Here is a 21,018-nt window from a genome sequence, read left to right as displayed (position 1 = left end):
TTGTTTTGACCAGTTTCCTAAGTCATCCCCCACTCAAACGGGTAACACTATTTTTTGTCGGGATTTTTGCCACTTGAATTTTGGATTCGAAAGTTTTAACCGTGCAAACCACAAGTGTAAATAACGTCTCATTTCCTCACAATCTTCCTCCACAATTTGCTTGAGGGAGACGCTAATAACACGTTGCAGGAGTCTTTTTAAAATTACCGTTTTATCTTTCGAAAAGCATGTTCTGCTCGATCATAATTCGAGCCCGTTTGGTTTGGTAAAGTAAGCGGTGTTTATATATTTATCGAACTTTGTAATTTGTCATAACTAGTTGAGGAAGGTGATGTAGGGGTTTTTCTCTCTTATGCTACGACATAATGTAAATTTTGACAAAAGATAAGAAAAATCAGTTTTGAAACCAAAATACGCATCATCAGAAACTATAACAGATTAAAAAAAGAGACAACCATTATAAAAACTCGTCACAACAAGGGGCCATTTTGATGAGTTAGTTTTCCTGGGAGGGCAAAATGAAATTAACCCAATGAAGAACTACAAAACACAAATTAATTTAATATTGTTTAAGAAAAGGAATAATTTTTTTGTTTTTCTATTATTATTATTGTGAGAAATGAGAAAAATGAAAAAAAGGAAGAAAATGGAAAGGTCATAGAGATAGTTCTGGGACATGTGGTTGGTTAGGTTAGATAGATGAGCTGGTCTTATCTTTTTTTGGCTACTTTATTCTCTCTCTTTCTGTTTTTTCTATTTCTCTCTTATTTTTAATGGCCGTTCGATCATATAATAATAATAATAATAATAATAATGTAATATTAGCACAGAAGAAGATCAAAGTTGCAGATAAAAAAGAATTTTCATCAAAAAAAAAAAAAAAAGATAAAAAAGAAAAGCTTTTTGTTTGCTCGTGCCTCTATAGAAGAAGTGATATTGAGCGTTGGATGCTTTAAGGTTCAACGGTTTAGATGGGAGGGATATTTGTCACTCGTCTTTTGATAGTGGGTATTAAATTGAGCGTCTTCCAGTTTCGTCCTAATATGCAACCAACTTGCACGTTTAACCCCATCTCCAGGGCTACACTTTGTTTTTGCCCTTCTCTTAAACATTTTATTTAGGATTTAACTAAAGTTTCATATTTTTCCAACTTTACATTTCTTTATTTCTCATATAATATGACGAAAGGATCAACAAATGAGAAAAGGGAAAAACGAAGAACTTATGAGTGATTCCTCTCTTCCTCGTAAACACGAAGAAAGAGGTCATATCTCTCTCTAGTTAAAAGTAATGTAATCTTGATAAGAGATTATGGGACGATAAAAGATATCTACATGGACTATCATAAATCTCTCTTATGCACCTTAATATCTTTTATTATCCATACCTCCCCCTTCTATTTGTGAAGAGGAAGAAAAACGTGGGGTAAAGTATACGCAATAACTATATTATATTGCTTAACCAAAATTAACTTTATCGAAATTGTGATGCATCTATTAGACGTGATAAACACGATAATTGCCGAATTTAAACAAGTCAAAAGGGCAACTAAACTACAAAGTTAAAGTCTAAATACACTTTATTTATACCCAAATTCAATAAATCCAAAAATTTACATCTCTGTAAAGTCGAATCTGAGACTTCTCTATCATGATATATCAACTAGACTACCATTGTTGGCAGCATAATATATGTTTGTTTTTACATTCTTTATCACTTCAGAGTGAAGTTTACTTTGTTTAAAAAGTAAGTACTAGTACTATTTTTCAAACTTAAACCCTAGCTAGTAGCACTTGAGTCATGAGGAGTGAAAAGTAAAAAAAAAAAAAAAAAAAAAGGGTAGGGTCACGAGACGAACCGAGTGGGGTGCTTTTTCAAGGCAATACAGAATTTGTACCGACCGTTGGGGGGTGAAAGTGACAGCGAAGAAGTGATGTGCACATGGGGGATACCATTCATTTGGAACACGACTAGTTAGGGTTTTGGGTAACGGTCCTTTTGTTTGGGAAATAGCCCCTACCTAATTCTTTTTTCCAAACTTTAATTACGATTTAATTCATTTATTTATTTTCCTTTTAAGATAAGATGATACCATAATCCTTTAAAAAGGAGGCATTGATGTTACCAACTCTATTTAAATTATGAAAATAAATTATATTATATAACTTACTTTATTAGTATTTTTTTGCCATTTTTTATTAAAATGATAGTAATTTAAAAATGGAAAAGTTCATAAATAAACAAAAGGAAGAGATAATTGATAATGTTATAGGATGGTGCGGACCAACCTTCTGGACTGCGTGATACTATCCATTTTGGCACATCTGGGCCACACGGTTTTAAAAAGTCTCGCTAGGAAATGGGTCTTAATCTCTTAAGAGGAGCACCACACTCTGTCTCACCACCAATGTAAGTTTGTTGCCACAACACACCCTCTCAAGACCACATCATAGTAGAGCGAATCGTGCTGATAACGTATTATAAGATGGTGCGGACCAACCTTCTGGGTTGCTAGTGATGTTGTCCGCTTTGACACACCTGCGTCTCACGGTTTTAAAACTAGAGAAGGGTGCTTAACCTCTTAAGAGGAGCACTATACTCCGTCTCGCTACCAATGTAAGATTGTTGCCACAACAGATAAGTATTATCTTTTGTTATATTCTAACTTTAAATATTATGTTTTCCGCCATCAACTGGTAGTCAACTTGGTAATGCATCTATTCTTCGAGATGGAAGTTTCACATATCAATAGAATTGTGAATTCAATTCAAAAAAAAAAAAAAAATAGAATTGTGAATTCAAGATTATTGAATTTGAGTACAAATAAATAATTATTTGAGTTTGAAGTTACGGGTTTCGTTGGACCTTAATCCCTTAATTGTTGTAAAGTTTAAATTCGACGATTATTTACATATCGTAATAATATATTAATGTCCTCGTAATGACTATCGTAGTTAATGTCTTAAAAGAAATATTTTATTAATATTTTTTTTGTTGTACATAAGGGGTTTTAACTATACGTGAGAAGTACAAAATTTTAAGAAGAAATTATACAAGATCCCTAACTTTGCCACTTAATACATAATGATTTGAGCCCTTCGACCAACTTTAATTTAAATTATCCTTCCTAACACATAATGGAAATGGACAACTCAACATTCATATAGGGTTCTTTCATCAAAAAAAAAAAAAAAAACATTCATATAGGGTGGTCCTTTTGTCATGGTGCCGTAATATCACATGTAACCATAGGCCCCATTGCCAACCTAATCCACCTTTCCCTCACTCCATCCATTACAACACACAAAACAAAATATATGGCTCAAGATGTAGAGCTTCAAAGACAACTCCTTGTTCTCTTAGTTCAACAAAAGAAAAAAAACTCGTTCTCTTGCATGATTTTGACAAAATTTTATTTACCACATGGTTTTTTTTTTTTTGTTGAAAATAGGACATAGGTTAGTAGAGCATAATTTCGAATTGTTTGATAAGTCACCTGGAGTACCATCAAACAAAGTGCCAAATTACCCTACCGCCTACTTTATGCCACTTCATGTCAATAGGACTATTTCTTTTTTTGTTAAAGAATCAATAGGATTATTATTTTTAAATCCAATAAAACTACTTACAAAAAATTGAGCTAATTCTTATTTGGCCTCCTACTTTGTGACCGGCTTTCTTTATAGCTCCCTATTTTTCATAAATTTAAATATGACCTCTTTTTTTTTAGTGTAAATGTCATATGTACCCCTCCTGTATATATTTTTTCAAAATAAATTTAATTATAACACATGAAATTCCACCTCACATCTCTCTCCACCTCACATCTCTCTTCAACTCACCCCTCTCTCTCTCCAACTCACCTCTCCCCCCCGCCCCCCGACTCACCCTTACCTTCTCCGGCGACCTAAACTTAAAAAAAACTTTCATCTTTCTCCCTCTGAACATTTCGGCGAAGGGGTTTCCCTTCGTCAGAGTGTTTAGAGAAAGAGAGAGATGAGAATTCTTTTTTAGTTTAGGTCGCCGACCGGAAAAAATTTCGGTCACCGATCTTCACCGAAGAAGACAAAGGGTGAATTGGGGAGAGAGAGAGGTGAGTTGGAGAAAGAGGTGAGGTGGAGAGAGTGATGTGAGGTGGAGAGAGAGGTGTGAGGTGGAGAGAGATGTGAGGTGGAATTTCATGTTTTATAATTAACTTTATTTTGAAAAATTATATATAGGAAGGGGTGTGCTTACGACATTTACACTAAAAAATGGACCATACTTAAATTTATAAAAAAGTATGGAACCGTAAAGGAAGTTGATCACAAAGTAGGAGGCATATAGGAATTAACTCCAAAAAGATATAAAAGCTTATTAGGTTATTAGTAGGAAGTCTTATAGAGGCCTCCCTTTCTTATCAAAAGAGACATTTTTTTTAATTCGGTACGAGTCCACCAAATTCATAAAATAGGCTACTATTGGATTGAATTTCGATAGATTAATATCGAAGATTTTCTTGTGAATTTGATGGACTCGTACCGAAAATTCTTTTTTCTAATCGGCAGAAGTTGTAGCAAATTTACAAAGAGGTGTCCTTTTAACAAGAATGACCCCTATAGAATTTCCCTTATTACAATATTCCCACCCATGCCTCGTAGGCTAAACCGCCTGTCCATCACTCTTTTGACATATGTAAAACGATTAATGCTGGTTTGACACATGTGCCATGATGAAGCTCACATCAACGTGTCATATATGTCGAAGTTGATTTTTTGTAAAATAATTTAATATAATATAGTATCCAAAACAGAGAAAGGACCAACTTTTGCATTAAACGTAATCCTAATTTGATCTAGTGTGTTCCAATTAGGATGATAACTTTGCATGACGACTTTCACAATAAGAGGGCTTATCCATTCAACATTCTGAATTTATCATTCAAAAATAGATCCTATCTTCCCAATTAGAATTCGAGCTTAGGGATACTGGTTAACAACGGAGCTCTTGATTAGATAGAGTTTAATTTCGTTCTTAATCCATGACTGATATGAGTCCAAAGCTTCATTCGTAACTACTGAAATTTTTCGGCGTTGGCTCTGTCTAATGCCCCATTCCCATTTCATAGGGACTTCAAAGTGGCTCTGTTTTACTACTAACCCGTTCATATCCCAATTCCATTCATTTACTATCTTTTTTGATATCATGAACGTAAAAGATGTCGTTTATGGTCCATCTATTTCTATGTTTACCAAGCCCACACCTCACCTTGGTAAGGGGTGATGGTGTCCTCAGTTGGTGACCATGGTCGTGGCGAGATGAGACTTGAGAGAGAGAGAGAGAGGGGTACAAGTGGCCATTCGCCCCTCCTTTTTTTTTTTTTTTCCTTAATTCGTATTTTTAGGTTTTTCCAATTTTAACCCTATTTTATTAATTGTCCACTATTTTTTTTTTGTTTTTTTTTTTTTTTTGATGAAGAACTATTTTTTTTTTTGTCGGCGGTTGGACATTCACTTCACAAAACGGAGGTCACAAATTTGATCTTAGGAAAATGCAAATCCAGAATTATTTGATTTTGGGTGTAAATAAACAAGAAGTAGTTCAGATGGGCTTTATTCGAATCATTTGATTTGGGTATAAACAAACTTCAAAGTGAAGGCATGAATGCATGATCGCCACTTTGTGCTAACCTTCTTGTTGAGATTATTAGCAAAACAATAATCTTGAAGCAGTAATATATTTGGTTCTTTTATCAGGACTTAGATGCTCTTCCTTGTACTGCCGAAATGGTGAAATGAACATTAGAAGATCCAAGCAGACTTCAAAACTACAAGATGTTGAGGATGATGATTCCTTACCTAAGATCGACTTTGATGATGACGATGAACTAGACTCAGCAATGAATGAATGAATGAAGGAAGAACTTGATAGGTAATTTCCAGCCACCGTTAATGTCTTTTTGTAGTTTTCCACTTAAACCCTTTCGTTGTTTTCTTATCGATCTATATCTCTTTCATCAGTTTGCTTATGTACTACCTTTATGCTATCTATCGATTACAAAGAGGTGGAGGACTTCTCTAGAAGATCAAATTCAGACTGACTGGCCTGGTAGAATGCAGGCGATTTTATTCTTGGGCCAAGAAGAAAGAGCAGATTCGTCCGCTAGAATCGAAGTCATAAATGGTTTCAAGGTCGGATGAGAGATAAGGAACTTGACGAAACTTATTAAGGTTGGAGGTGAAAGGGAATACCAAGTTTATTATATTCGCTCGCAGACATCGAAGATCTAGTGTTGATGAGAAGTGTTACATATAAAATATGTATGGTAGGGTATTACATTTTAATGCCTCGTCCTGGCTCTTTCTCAATATACTACTTCTAGGGTTGATAGTACAACAAAATATTACCATTTATACAAATGCAGGCCGATTCTCGTCCTTCCTTTACTTGGTGGGTTCTTGTTGTTGTTGATCTTCGTGTTCAGGTTGATTGGTAGGTTGGAGTTGCAAATGTGGGCAATGCCTTACTGGTTCACCCTTGTTCCATAGGTTTTGCAGGTCACCTCTCTTCTTCCCTAACATCAACATCGTTCCTGCACCGAAAAACAACATAAACACGAACAAAAGCATTAGAAGGCGATGTCGTGAGTTATCTAGTTTCTCTCTAAACCATCGACGTACCAAGTGTGAATGGAACAATGTAAAGGAGAGCCGGTTGGCCATGGCCGTCCATCAAATTTAAAGCAACGTATGTGACAAGTAGACCTGCAAAATATCATTGCATTTCAGAGTGTATACGTTGAAACATATCGAACAAATCCGTTCATTTAATGAAATGGGCGAGTTTTCGACAAAAAAAAATCAGGTTTATTGTGTTTGTAGATGTTATAATTTCTCAAACAAGAACGAAAATTCATTAAATGTCGGACCGATTCATCTTACCAAGACCATAAGCGATCATAGCATAGAGAAAATATCCGGCTCTTAGAGTCTTGTTCGAAAGCCAATCATACCTGCATTGTTAAATTGATCTGAAATCAATCCGACAGAAAGAATCTATAACAGTTCTGCAAAATTTATATGTAATTTGGATCATGATGAATCCCTCTTGAAAAAGACACTTGGGTAAGAATTCATATTCATTTTCCTATCAGTGGCAAGATATCTTGAATACTAGTTTTTAATAATATTGAACCGAATGGGTACCTAAATCTTTCGAAAGTTTCCGTCAGAACGACACAAGGAATTATTATATGAAATTAGAGAGACAAGAATTTTGACCTTAATGAAAAAGCGAGTACTAATCCCGGTAAGAGGATATCACCGAACCCGATAATACTGTAACCGCCCCAAGGGTCGAACATTCGTGGGATCTTTAACAACATCGGAATACCATCTTCTCCACTTTTATCGCCACGAGCAACCTAAAAACGGTACATTTGCAAGTTAATCACTTTTAAGATCAAGATGTTTCCAAAGACAAATATTCAATTATTTTGGTGAGATAAGGCATTGAACTACTTACCACTATCATTACACTTTCATGGAACCACCTCTTGGAGACGAATACCCAAAAAATGTCGTACAAGAAGGCACAACTCAGAAGCACTGAACCCACCTGATTCATGCATATATCATATGCATTATATGAGATGCAATATAACGACACAGACACACACTTATCCCCGTCCCGCTGATTTTAGATTCGTCCGTCCACTATTCCTCTACGGTGACCTTGCAAGTTTCTTATTTCAAGGATCAATATCGTACTCGTACTAGATGATAATATAGGATGACATAATGAAGGATACATAGATTGGGAAGTAAAATCACAGTTCAAGACGCAAACAATGAACTTCATACCTTAAGAAAACTGAGTTTAGATAGAATTATTACCTTAAGATTGGGTACACGGACAATCTGAAGAACCGTAACTATCAGTGCAATACCCTGATTGAGAAAAGGATGCAAAACTATTAGTAACCGATGAAAATGTTATTCGCCTAATTCACTCAAATAGGTAAAAGAGTACTGGGAGGACAAAGATCAAAAGTAAAGAGAATAAGCAATCAAAAAAGCAAAATGCGTAAAAAATGAAACCTCATTCTTACAAGGATATCTTGGCCTATCCAGGCAAAGGAGGCGCGCCGATAAACGGCCCAAACAACAGCGAAGGCTATGCAAAATGGAGAAACTGCCAATGTAAGGTATGATACAGCTCCAAAGAATGGGACTTTGATAAATGATTCTCCAGCAGATTTAAACCACCTGAAATTTCGAATCTCAGCCAATTTACAACATTTGAGTACACATGATACCCTCTTTATGTGGGCCTATCGCGTATAGGTCTAACTCTGATACCATATTGCGTTCGTCGTTTTCCAACTCAACCAATTGGTAATGAGGGAGATGCCTTACATTATATATTCTGATCACTAAGCTTCCTTCTGCCCATGTGAGGGACTATTCTCAGTGCAAAAAGTGTAACACAAACATAGACAACCTAATTAGACAACAAATTCAAACCCCATAAATGCATATATAATTATGAATTATGCTCTCGCCAGTAACAACACAAGTGTAGTCGAGGTCATGCACATAAAAGAATGCAATCTTACCTCATTAACAAAGCCACCAAGCAAGTTTGTAGGCCCTGTAGTAGAAATTACAACGTTCACTATCAATATAAGTGAGATAAACATATACTTATATATGATTTAACAAGTAGTGAAACCAGGAAGAACATACCTCTACTCCACCGATGCAAAAAAGGACCACCAAAAGTTCAATAAACCAGTAAGACATAAGTTTGTAAAGCATAATCAAGAAGCCCGAAGCAATCACAACAAATAGAACTGCAGATGTCATGTTGATGTCCACTACACCACTAGAACCTGACGCTTCAACATTTTCATAATCATATGATGCATCCTACATGATCCGGCAAAAATAAGTATTTCCCGTTGTTCAAAGGAAGAATAAAACGTCAGAGGTTCACTTAGTTTCTCGTCAGTAAACATGGTCCACTAGAAGAAGGTAATCTTCCTCTTGTATAGGTAGTTTAAAGTAGAATACGGAAACTGCGAAGGCAAAAGAAAATGACCTTTAATATCTTATCTTGCTCAAGAGCTGCTTCTCTGGCACTCCATGCAGACCAATAGGATGCGCATAATATAGTACCGACTGCCATGAGCCATAAAAAGACTTCGGCTATGTCAACAAGTGGACGCTCTGGCGAGTATAGCTGCACGGCAACTGAAAATAACTCGAACCCGTCAAAAAGCAAAATAGGAACGTAGGTGTTGAACAATAGCGTACCAAATATATACAGAAATGATAATTAGACCTTGGGATTTTTACCTGCAGATCTGTTTTTTAAACCTTTCTCCAAGATATCGCCAGCATTTTGTGGTAGCATGACAGCGGGTATGTGTATATCAAGATCTGTTTCATCGGGCTCGCACACCATCTTGTATAGTTCTGCAGATGCAACAAAGAAGCGGCAATTGGAGGACGAGTAAGGTCACACTTAGTAATAAGGGTTAATTCCCATTTGGCCCCCATATTTCAATCATCTCGTCTGGCCCCAAATCTTGACAACAAAATGAGGAGGGCGAACTGTCTGTTGGTCAAAATATTGGGGGGGGGGGGGGGGGCAAGTTGGTTACAATTTGGAGGCCGAATGATAATTGATCCTACTCATAATCACAAACGATAAGAGACAATCTCTAATGTTTTCCTTTGTTGTGAAATTTCCAGCTGCAAGTACCTTTACGATAATTTATGATGAGGATGCCAGAAGCACCAGCCGCTTGAGCAACATTTGCTTTGGTCGTGAATTTGCAGTTACCCCGACGAACCAAAATGATTTCTCCAGCAAGCTAATCCAACGATCATAGATCTCAAGGCAATTAGAAAACAAGGATATCGTGCTCTCAATACATTAGTAAGAACAATCTCAACTATTTTTATGCTTATGATTGTGATTACCTTATTCTTTGGCGTACTACAACAATCAGGAGGATCGGCAAGAGCAAGCTTAGTATGGTTTGCATGTTTCTCCTTTGATTCCATAGTAGTGCCAAATCTAGCACCAACGCCAACAAACTCATTGCCTTCTATTCCGTTGATCCAAGTTTGAACTTTCACCTAACAAAAGCCAGATAATAACATAAACAAATGATTGAAAAAACAAAGGTGTAAACAGAAAGAACGCCACAGATTAAAATGAGAGACTTCAACATAAGCAGAGTGAATTACATAGAACATAAAGAGTAAAGCAGTAAGTCTAAAAAAGTTCATCTAACAAATGTAATACCTTCAATCCGTTTCCAAAATAAATTAGTGTAAATAACTAAAATACGGGGTTTTATTGTGAGACTATCAACCCGGGAGACATCACTAACTACCTTTTCTATTTTCTAACTCTAGTTATGAACATGTCGGACTCAATTTGTAAAGCCCCAACTTTTAGCAGTTTTCGATATTGTCCACGCTTTTGACACCAAGGGCCAAGTCCAATGGTACAAGGTTTTGTTCCTGGCTTGGCCTCCACAAGCCCACACGAAATACCTCGACACATACTAAGGTTGAGCATGCACCTAGCCCAATCTCCATACGCGCACCAAACGATGTGGGACATTACATTTTTTAGCTGTGTTTCTATGTCATGGGAGTGAATGCCAAAAAGACTTAAGAAATCAACCCATCAAGCTATTGAACAATTTGCTAAATTTCGAAATCAAGCTTGAAGTTATGCAGAGAGTACCAGGATGATGGATCAACTTATTTTTGTGTTCCATTAGGAAATTCATTTTATGTTTTATCTATTTCCTCACTAAAACTTAGTAATCATCTAAACATATCCCATTTTTTTAGAAAGTTGCAAATTTGGAATTGGGTAGCTAAAGAAAAACAGATCCTTCTCATAAATTATAACATTTCACTAAAGTAGCTTCCAAAATTGATTTCCTACAAAACTTATTAGAGAAACCCTAAAGATGGAAATTGGTAGAAATAAGAGGTACCCAAATTAGAAAAGGGAGAACATAAAAATGGGTAGAAGAGAAAATCAGAAAGGTGATTACCAAAACAAAGTTGTTTTCACAACCAGGCTTTTTAGGAGCTTTATCATCTTCATGAACTATATCTCCTGCAAGTACTAAAGGAGTTGAGAATAGTAGAAGAAAACCACAAAGTAAGAAAACCCACAATGAAAATCTTCTCTCTCTTTCCATTGAAATAAACTTTCCTCTTTCTCTCTCTCTAAAAAGAAAAACTTAATAGACCACCAAATGGTGTTCTTCCCTGTGCATCAAAAACAGAAAGGGAAGTTACAAAGAAGCAAATGAAGAAGAAAAGTAGGAAAAGGTTCCACCTTTTTGGTCTCCTTTATCTTTCTTGTTTTTTTAACTTTGTTTTGATTCCACAATTTCATCATTTTTCACCAGACTATGTAAAAAATCTATCTAATAAATTTCTAACTAGCTGTGTTTGTTTTCCCTCCTTGGCTAATAATACAACCCCATAATCCAAAACTAAACATGAATAAATTTCAACTAATCAAAGACTAATTTGTACGCGCTTAGATAAATAACAAAGGACAAACTTTCAAGAGTGTCAAATTGTACTACCTCCCCTTATTTAATTGAAACACACTGGGAATTTATAAACTATACACGAAGGTAAGAATATGACAAGTAGAAATTATCCATTTTATATTGTTACATTTAGTTAGAGTAGTGAAAAGGTAAATCCAGTGTTTGATATTTTGATGATAAGTTGAATTTGATTAGTAAAAAAGTGAGCCTAGTGACAAGATTTCCTTATTTACATTACAAAATAACATGAAAATGATCCGAAAACAAATCTACCATCTCACTTGTCTAAAGTGAAAATTAAATTTATGAAGTATATATAGGTTCATTTCATCAAATAAAAAGTATATATAAGTTCTTCAAGCGAAGTGTTACCCACCGACAGATATATTTTTACCAATTGAAAGAGAATAGTAACAGAATGACAACTTACCACATGAGACATGACATATCCAACTTTGGTGAACATAACAGATTTTATTGTTCTTCTCCCAAAAAGAAAGAAAGAAAGAAAGAAAGAGTCTCTCTCTCTCTTCTCTCTACATCAACCAATGAATGAATCTTGTCTCTTCATTGATTCCTGTCAAGGTAACCATGTGCCTATGTTTGACAGCTGAAACAGAAGATATCAACAACATTCATGGCAAACCTTAAATCACTCCCCATCTTCTTTAATGCTTATTAACATGATACCAATAAGAAAAAACATGGTAGTTTTTTATCTATCTCTATTCACCCCAGTAATTTTCATGGGTGCCTCTAAAGGCTTTACTTGGTGATGTTGAAGCCCAAGCTCAGTCCGAATGAGCAACTTTCAAACTTATATAATTTGATTTCTCCTTAAATCAGATCATAAAATAAATATTTTTCTCAAATTAGACTTCTTTATTTTTTTTATTTCTTTCCTCAAAACACATATTTGAAATAACGTTATTCAGATGCAAAACTTCACTCTGCAAAACTTCGTTTGAGTGATAAAGGATAACAAAACAACTAAAACTACATACCAATGTTATAGGATGGGGCGGACTAACCTTCTAAAGTGCTAGTGACACTGTCTGCTTTGGCACACTAGACCTCACGATTTTAAAAGGCTTCAGTAGGAAAGGGTGCTTAACCTCTTAAGAGCATCACGACACTCGTCTCACAATCGATGTGGGATTGTTTCCGCAACATATACATATTTAACATTCACATTATTAAGAAAAACCTAACAAACACAAAGTAGGACAAGAATAAAAACCAAGAATGTTCCCATGAGCACAAGAAAGTTCTCATGAGCACAAGAAAGTTCCACATTCATAAACACAACAACAATACATAGAGATGTCAAAATCTCTCTCTAATTCCATCATCAAGGGAAAATAAACCTTACAATAATAATTACATACATACAAAGAGAGAGAGAGAGAGTAATGAGATATTAGGTAACATTCTATATCTTCATCATTTTTAGGATCCGTCAAAGTAGATTAGTATCTGATTAGACAGATTCCTAGCTAGCTAGAACAAAATCAAAATACATTCCAAAAAAAACAAAATTAGAGAAAGATCACATAAACCCACAATCAAACTTTCTCCTTGTACCCATAATATCTTTTGAAAGCCCTAGGTGCATAAACAGGTAACAAAAACCCAAACAAATTAAAAGACCAAAAACCCATATTAGCTAAAGCAAGTCCTCTTCCAATATATAATCTCATCTCTGATCCACTATATACTTCATCAACTTTCCCTATTTCAGATGTCAACCATTCCATTATACTTAAAACCCTCATTGCATTATAAAAAACAGGTACCATAACCCTAATTGGCAATGAAAATCGACCTGAATATGTTATTCCTTCCATAAAAACTTGACTAGATAAAAGGAAAACATGGGGAGCTGCTGCTTTAATCCCTTCTTTATCACCTTCATAGATTCCATGAAAAATGTAAGCAATGGGTAAGAACAGACCAATTAGGGCACCAATTGATACATAAATAGTCAAGATTCGGTTTTTTTCACCAAAAATTGGTGGGTTTTCAACTGATGGGGTTAAAGGTGGGAATGCAACTTTGGAGAGGAAGAAAATGTAGAAGAAAGATAGAACAACAAAGGAGAAATCTTGTATGCTTACCATTCCACTAGCTGATAAAACTATTATTAAAGCTAGGGCATTTAATTGGGGAAATGAAAGTAGCCGTCTTTGGGTTTGTAAGGGTGATTTTGGTGGTTGTTCATGTACTACATCACCTGATGACATCTTCACTTTTCTAGAGAGAGAAAGAGAGGGTTGTTCTTGAAATTTGGAGGTGGTTGTAGTTGGAGTTTTGTTTATAGAGAGACAGAGAGAGAGAGGAAGAAGGGTGTTTAAGGATTTTAGAGAGAGAAAGAGGAAAATGTGAAGATAGGAGGTGGAGGAATAAGAGGTGAGATGATTGTGAGGATGACAAGTGTTTTGGGAAGATAATATTTGGTCAACTTGGTCGTTAGTCAAAGTCGGTTTCATTTTTTTTTTGTTGAACGTCAAAGTCGGTTTCATGGGAATGAACAAGAATTGAGGAGTGATAATTTGTGGAGGATTTGGATCCAAAAATTTCTCAAAAATGCCATGGCATGGCTCAATTTTTTCTTACACTTCTTTGACATCTTTTTAGGGGAAGACATGATTTTCAAGACATTTTAAAACTAAAATGTAGTACAATATTGATGAGATGGATGAGAATATAAAGGGTTTAGGGGGTGTATATTAAAAAGAGAAACTATGTAAGAAAAGCCCAAGATTTGGGCCCAAATACGAAAAAAAAACCACTCAGAAATAATAATGTAAAAAAAACTCAATTTTTAAACTGTTGGCAACACTTTTGAAATTATTACAACACTTTCGAAACTGTGACAACATATATAATTATGTGTGAACAAAAACAAATTTGTTCATACAGACAAATACAAAATTGTTGAGAGCAAATTGTGTTTTGTTCAGAAATTTTCATAAATGTTTTGTAATTTCAAATTTTGGGTTTTTTTTGCATTATTATTCCGGGTTGGGCTTCATTTGCAATTTTGACCCAAATTTTGGGCCTTATAATTTTCCTCTCTAAAAAGAATCTCTCAGCGGTGGTGAGACGACAGAATGTGTAGTCACTCTTAATAGATCAAACCCCATTCAAACCCATTGGTTAACTTTCTTTTTTGTTGATATACCCATTGGTTAACTTAGGTTTCTAAAGAACATCTTGTGACTAGATAAAGTAATACATGATCAATGAGAGCACTCAATTAACCCCATTCTTATACTTTCTTACACTTGTATTGAATTTTCTGCAATGAACATATCATTTTTCACAAAATAGTAAATTGAGGATCAATAACAAGAAGAGAAGACAAAACCCAAATTATTACAAAAATCTCTTGTGCCAATAAAAACCTAACCTCACTAGACTCCCTTTACCCCCCAAAAAATAAAGCATCTAAATCCCCCCAAAATCAACCACTTTTTCTACTTTTCCTCTTCATTTTTTTCTTCTTTTTATCAATCCTCTGACACAAGATCCCTACTAAAACTGGAACTTCTGCTATAACAATATTTGTAATGGCTATGGAGCTGCACATTTGGTATAACAATAAGAGCTCCTCAAGTATAGTCTCTTTGCTTAGGGATGTACTTTCGTTTATACCTTCTCTCAGGCTTTGATTTAGATTTGCCAGCCTGATTAGGCCCAGTATTTGGACGTCCCAGAGCGTCCTCGTTACTTCTCAGCCGATTTTCAGAACTGCGAAGAATATTGTGACCGCAACAGTCCGATGCCGGTGGTGGTAGTGGTTGTGGTGCTACTTGAGCATCTTCTTGTTTATCCGGGTGACATGGTGGTTTTGCTTCTGGGGGTAAAACCAGCTTCACATGGTCCGCAGCTATAGCTTCCTTCCATCCTGCACAATCAGTTTGATATAGCAAAGGAATAAGCCTCAATAAATAACCAATAAGAACTTCTATGTAATAACACAAGTTAGTCTAACCACCTAATCTACTTTTTTTTTTTCTCTTGCTCCCAACTGGAGAAAATGATTATGAGCTAATTTTGTGATGACGACAGCTCATCACTTGGATCATAACATAATACTCCTAATTCCTAATTTCCCCTCGTTTAAGTTAAAAAAAGGTAACATGAGATGGTTCGTCTAGAAGACTTAAATCAAACTTTTTATGGCATTCAACTACAAGTTTTTTTTTCCTTTTCTGCTCTTGGAGACTTGGACCTTGACAAAAAAAAATGATTTTGGGAGAATGAGTTTTTGTACTTACTGTGAGCGAGAAAAGCCTCTGCTGCACGGGCAGAAAACAATTTTGACCCTCTTGGATGTGCTTCTTCCAGTGCAGTTGAACAGTTCATCCTATCAGACGTGCAGCATCCATCAGTAGCATCTCGATGTGCATAGCTTTCATCCATTGGGGGAATAATTGGTGCTTCTTGGGTTTTTTTCTTCAGACATGATGCTTTAGCGAATTTTCCAGCTTCAGACTTCCCCACTGGCTTCCAGAGCTTCCTCTTTGATCTGGTTTTCCCGCTTTCAGGTTTGACGGGCTTCTCTTGAGTCCAAGTAATAGAACATTGATCAACCTTATTCTTGCTGCCACCACAATCTCCAAGTTTGACAGGGATAGAGCCTATTAACAACTCAAAGTTGCCATCTTGCTCGGACTTATCCCTTGATTCTTTCTGAACTCGGCCATTCATATCTTCTCCATCCTCAACTTTGGTTTTTCTGGTCCAGACTTTATGGGTGTTGGCTAAAGAAGAAGGTTTTTGGTCCCAGTAGGTTCCCTTTTTCTGGATAGCTCTCATTTTAGGAACTGGAGGGGCCTCACCTGAATGGAAGATATTTGCTTCACTCTGTTTTGGACTTGGTTGTCGTCGTTGGGTAACAACCGGGCGCCTGTGACCATTTCCTTGCCGAACCACCTTCGGCTCAAATTTCTTATAACTTGTAGGATTGGCAGCATCAGAACCCACACCTATATCCACATTGACAATTTCTACATCAGTGTTTGGAAGTCGGGTAGGCTCCAGAAATGATTGAACAGTCGAAACTGATTCTTCAATATGCGACTTGGAGTTGGCAGCGTCAGAACCCACACCAATATCCGCGATGATAAATTCTTCATCAGTATTTGGAAGTCGGGTAGACTCCATAAATGACTGAAAAGTTGAGACTGATTCTTCAGCATGTGACTGGGAGTTGGAGGTAGCTTGTGGAGTAGACACATTCACAATAGCAGATGAAACCTCCACAGAATGTGAAGAACCTTCTTCCACGTATAACTCTTCTTCATTAACTTGCACCTTCGCTTTTGGCTCTTTTTGCCTAAGCTTTTTCAGTCTTTTCCGTTCCAAGAGTTCAGTTTGTCTGTGTAAGAAAGAAATTCAGCAATAGGATCTATCTTCTAAACAAATAAAGGAAAGCTTTTGTGTTGGGATAATTCACATAGGTTAAGGAAGGGGGAGGGGGTGAGTCACCCATGAGCTAGCTTTTAGGGTGAGAGAGGACAAAGACCACCCAAAATTTGAATGTTTTTTATGTTCGCATAATTTCTAGAATTATAAAAAAAAATACGCAAGAGGTTACCTCCTCTGAGCAGCTTCCTCTTCCTCCACAAGCAACTTTTGACACCTTAGAGCTTCTGCGTCCTTATCAGCATACCATTCCTTAATCTGCGTTGAGATTTTTATTAGGCCTTGGTAATCCAAAAATGCTATCATAAGTCGAGTATTCCATTTCTTTTGTATGAAGGGTACGCATAACAAATAGAGTTAATTTACCAATTTTTGTTCCATCAAAAAACTAGTGCAAGCAATTAAATTCTTCATTTCTAGTCCAATCTTCCCAGGTTCACCATCAAACATAAATTTTTGCATGGATATAGCTGTACCAGGACATAAGAATGTCTTCTCACTTGCATCATCAAGGATACTAAATAAGTCTTTTGAGGATATAGGAAATCTTGAAAATCTTCCTTGAATGAGATCCTGGATGAAGTACATACAAAGAAAATGTCATATTTTAAACCACTACGACATATATGAGAGAAGAACAATGAACTAGATGTAGAGAAGACAAAGAAAATGCCTAACCAACAGTGCCGTCCCAGCCCTGACATAAACTTGTGGCAGTGAAAAGAATCCTGGTTTTCGGTTGACTGATGTTAGTGCCCTTATGATTGACAAGCCAGAAACGTCCTACAATTTATTGCTTATTAGAAAGATAATAAGAAGATAATTAAGTTTAGTTATACAATTAACAGAGAGACTATTGTGACAGAAAGAGAAACACAAAGTGCCTTACACAAAATTTACATTAGATCAATCACATACGGTCCAATTGCCGATAAAGTATTAATCCCAAACCACCATACTTTAATGAGATAAACAGAATTATTTCATTGTTCATTACCTCCAACATGACATCGTTAAACGATAAAATCTCCTTTGCCTCACCATATGATAGCTGCATGAAACAATGAATAAGAATTTATGATAAAGGGTATGATTATGAAAGTACTGCAGCCTTCAGGCTGCTAAATACTCAAGTGTAAATAGTAGCAAATTACCTTGTCCCAAAATTCACCCAAGAAATCCCTAGTCTTAGGAGAATCCTACAAAAAAATTGAAACCAAATATCAGAACTAAAACCTAATGGAGTCATATAATTGCTATTGAGATTTGAGAACACAGTGACACACCATCTCAACTAAAACATTCCATTACAAAATGTTAACACGGCCATCAATCAAATGAAGAAAATAAAAAGAAAGGATAAATTTCCAATTAAACCTAGCAAGGTCTTCATTTTGCTTCTGATAAGCAGTATTAGGTACAACAAGTGAAACCCACAGGTAATCATACGTCAAGCATTACTTGAAAAGCCCATATAATAAAACCCAAGCAGATGATTTTTAAGGTGCTACTAAGAATAAATGTTTGTCTGACCATGTAATAAAACCCAAATAAGCATTTATTATTATCAACATAAATATCAATTATACGAGGCCAAAAAATAGCTTTCAAAAAAGCGAAGCCAAAAAAATACTTCAATTAAGTGAACTAAAGGAAGAGAAAAAAGTATTACTTGAAAAAGTTAAAGAGGAATGTCAAATTAACCTTATCAATGTTTAAAGATCGGCGGTGAATACGTATATGTCGTCGATAATTAATTGGTGAACAAAATTCCCGAGCACACTTATTGCACTTCTGCATCTGAACCTTAGGATATGACAACGGCCACCCTGAGTGATCTGTGAGGAGGAAAGAGATATTATTATAAACAGATAAATCTTCTTCAACCTGAAATAAAACCTACAGGTACCAACATTTATAATACCTTATGACAAATGACATAAAAATGGAAGGCTTGACACTGGAATTTACTACCTACAACCAAAAACTTATGAATTATGAAACAAAGACACAAGGTACGCCGTTGACCTTGGCGGTGCCTAACGTAACTAGTTTCACAGATTCTAATAATGTGCAACAAGGGAACTGTTCACTCACTTTTAGGGGCTTCTTAACTACTTTTGGTGAAAATAACCCTAAACACCAATAGTCTCAGATGAAGATGGTATCATACTATTGACAGGTTATAGTGAACGTTCCATCCGTTCTATGATATAGTTAAGATCTGAAGTCCTATTAAGTTCGCCAGTACCTTGTTGCTCTAAAGCATTTAGTAACTGAATCCACTGAACTGGATTTTCACCCGCCCTCGAGTAGGATTGAACAGAATCTCTTCCTGCTGCCTGTCTGGTGAGGTTATCAAGAGAATAAGTCCGCTCCTCTGACTTCACAATGTTCTGACTACTCTTCATCGCATTCAGACTGTTATAAGACCTCACTTACAATGCCTTGCAGCTTTTGCAAAAGCCCGTCCTAGAGAAGGAGAAAAATTAAAGGTTAAGTACTGATAACATGCAAAAGTAAGCTACATTTATTGGATAAAGTACAAAAACAAGTCTGTAATGGAAAAGCCCTCTAATCAACTGCTTGAAGTAGGGTAACTTAATTACATTAATCAACATTACTCCGCTCCACAATAAAACTAGTCAATTATTTGAGATGGTAAGCTTGCAATCAAAACTAGGTCATTTTGGAATTTGGACTCAAACCACAATGTGAAAGCTGCTACCTTCCCATTCAATACTGCCTCTAGTATCAAGAACACTAGTTCTCTTGTACTTCCAATCCACAATTAAGAAGAATTCGCATTTGACTGCAACCCAAGAACTTAACCATAACTCTTTTCTCAAATCCAAATCCTACCCATTAGAACATACAAATTCTCCTATATGAAGCTAACATGAACCAAATCACACATTCATCCTCAACTCAACTCCATCCCACATTACATACAATTAACTAAGCTTAAAACCAAAAGATAAACCTAAAAAAAAAAAGGTCTGGCTACACAAAACAGAAACGAAATCGATCTACCATGGATCAGATTAACCTAATCTCTAATCAACTAAAACAAAAATGATCAAATGATTCATATCTTTAAATTAAGTAACAGTCTAATCAGTCTAAAAACATAAACCAATAAAATTCAAGAACAAAAATAAAAAATTAGGTTTTCGATTTGCGTATCGCGAGATTCATAAGAACAAGCAGTAACAAAAACAAACACACAGAAGAAGGAAGACGTGGAGATTTACGTACCTGTAGATAGATGCGGGAGAGAAAGTTAGAGAGAGAGAGAGAGAGAGAGAGAGAGAGAAGATTTTGGGAGAAGATTTTGAAGAATCGATGAAGATCTTATAGACCTGGTGATATGTACTCCGAGTCCGAAGATGAAATCAGAAACCCTAAAATCTTAAATTGAAAAGAAGAAGTGATCGCCGAAATCTAGAGAGAGAGAAAGAGAGAAGGAGAAGTTTCGAGGGAGGAAAACGAGGGAAACACATAGAGGGTCAAAAGGGGAAAATGAAAGCCAAAAAAGGCAAAAACGTGGGGCAATCACCGTTGGATTTGACAAAAATCTGTAAGGTGCCTCGAGATTTGAAATCGACAAATGAAATAGCCTATATTGCTATTCAGCCTTTTGATATTCAACTAGTGTCATCCCTAGGCAGATTAGTTGATCTTCTGACTCCCTCTCCCTTTCTCCGCCCGAACCTTTCGTCTAGTTCTACCTTACAATCTCGTCAGGTTTTTTAGACGAAGGTTTCGGAGTTGATGGTGGTGAAAGGGAAGATGGAGGGGGAAAGAAAAAAAAACAAAAGCGGGTAGTGTTTGGAGGAAACAAAGAAATTTTGTTTCCACCCAAACTTTCTTCCCTAAAATTTTTATTACTTCCCCAAAACGTCGATCTTTGGGAAGTAACCCTGAAATTTTTCACAAGATCCATTAAAGATACACACAGAAGAACGATTACCTTGATCACTATTCTAACTGAATCTCGAACCGAG

The 21,018-nt window shown here is 36.0% G+C and overlaps 3 protein-coding genes across 5 annotated transcripts; all 3 read right to left on the bottom strand.

The window, feature by feature from the left end:
• Nucleotides 1–6,217: 6,217 nt before the first annotated feature.
• LOC147535373 (signal peptide peptidase-like 4) lies at nt 6,218–13,678 on the bottom strand. 3 transcript variants are annotated; one of them, XM_086645753.1, is made up of 16 exons: nt 12,610–13,678; nt 12,009–12,188; nt 11,066–11,130; nt 9,969–10,127; nt 9,748–9,859; nt 9,339–9,458; nt 9,082–9,233; nt 8,727–8,909; nt 8,597–8,631; nt 8,090–8,246; nt 7,875–7,928; nt 7,504–7,596; nt 7,260–7,402; nt 6,921–6,991; nt 6,660–6,743; nt 6,218–6,571 (listed from the first exon to the last, which is right to left on the bottom strand). In XM_086645753.1, the coding sequence occupies exons 4-16, from the start codon at nt 10,050–10,052 to the stop codon at nt 6,423–6,425; spliced, it is 1,437 nt and encodes a 478-aa protein (XP_086501879.1). In that variant the 5' UTR covers nt 10,053–10,127; nt 11,066–11,130; nt 12,009–12,188; nt 12,610–13,678; the 3' UTR covers nt 6,218–6,422. The 3 variants fall into 3 exon arrangements, with proteins under 3 accessions (XP_086501879.1, XP_086501880.1, XP_086501878.1); XM_086645754.1 differs by lacking the exons at nt 12,009–12,188; nt 12,610–13,678 and adding an exon at nt 11,356–11,617; XM_086645752.1 differs by lacking the exons at nt 12,009–12,188; nt 12,610–13,678 and having other exon boundaries at nt 11,066–11,351.
• On the bottom strand, nt 12,812–14,032 carry LOC147535372 (uncharacterized). Its single transcript, XM_086645756.1, has one exon. The coding sequence runs from the start codon at nt 13,819–13,821 to the stop codon at nt 13,144–13,146; it is 678 nt and encodes a 225-aa protein (XP_086501882.1). The 5' UTR covers nt 13,822–14,032; the 3' UTR covers nt 12,812–13,143.
• Nucleotides 14,033–14,817: 785 nt separating this feature from the next.
• Nucleotides 14,818–20,999, bottom strand: LOC147535371 (uncharacterized). Its single transcript, XM_086645635.1, has 10 exons — nt 20,270–20,999; nt 19,263–19,483; nt 18,716–18,849; nt 18,166–18,210; nt 18,009–18,062; nt 17,690–17,794; nt 17,378–17,584; nt 17,184–17,269; nt 15,862–16,964; nt 14,818–15,488 (listed from the first exon to the last, which is right to left on the bottom strand). Exons 2-10 carry the CDS (start codon nt 19,420–19,422, stop codon nt 15,193–15,195), a joined length of 2,190 nt encoding a protein of 729 aa, XP_086501761.1. The 5' UTR covers nt 19,423–19,483; nt 20,270–20,999; the 3' UTR covers nt 14,818–15,192.
• Between the last annotated feature and the right edge of the window lie 19 nt (nt 21,000–21,018).

This window comes from Eschscholzia californica, unplaced genomic scaffold (assembly GCF_041429995.1).
Source record: "Eschscholzia californica isolate CP2 unplaced genomic scaffold, dmEscCali1.0.p SCAF_6, whole genome shotgun sequence".
NCBI lineage: Eukaryota > Viridiplantae > Streptophyta > Magnoliopsida > Ranunculales > Papaveraceae > Eschscholzia > Eschscholzia californica.
This window is presented reverse-complemented; position numbering and strand designations above follow the sequence as displayed.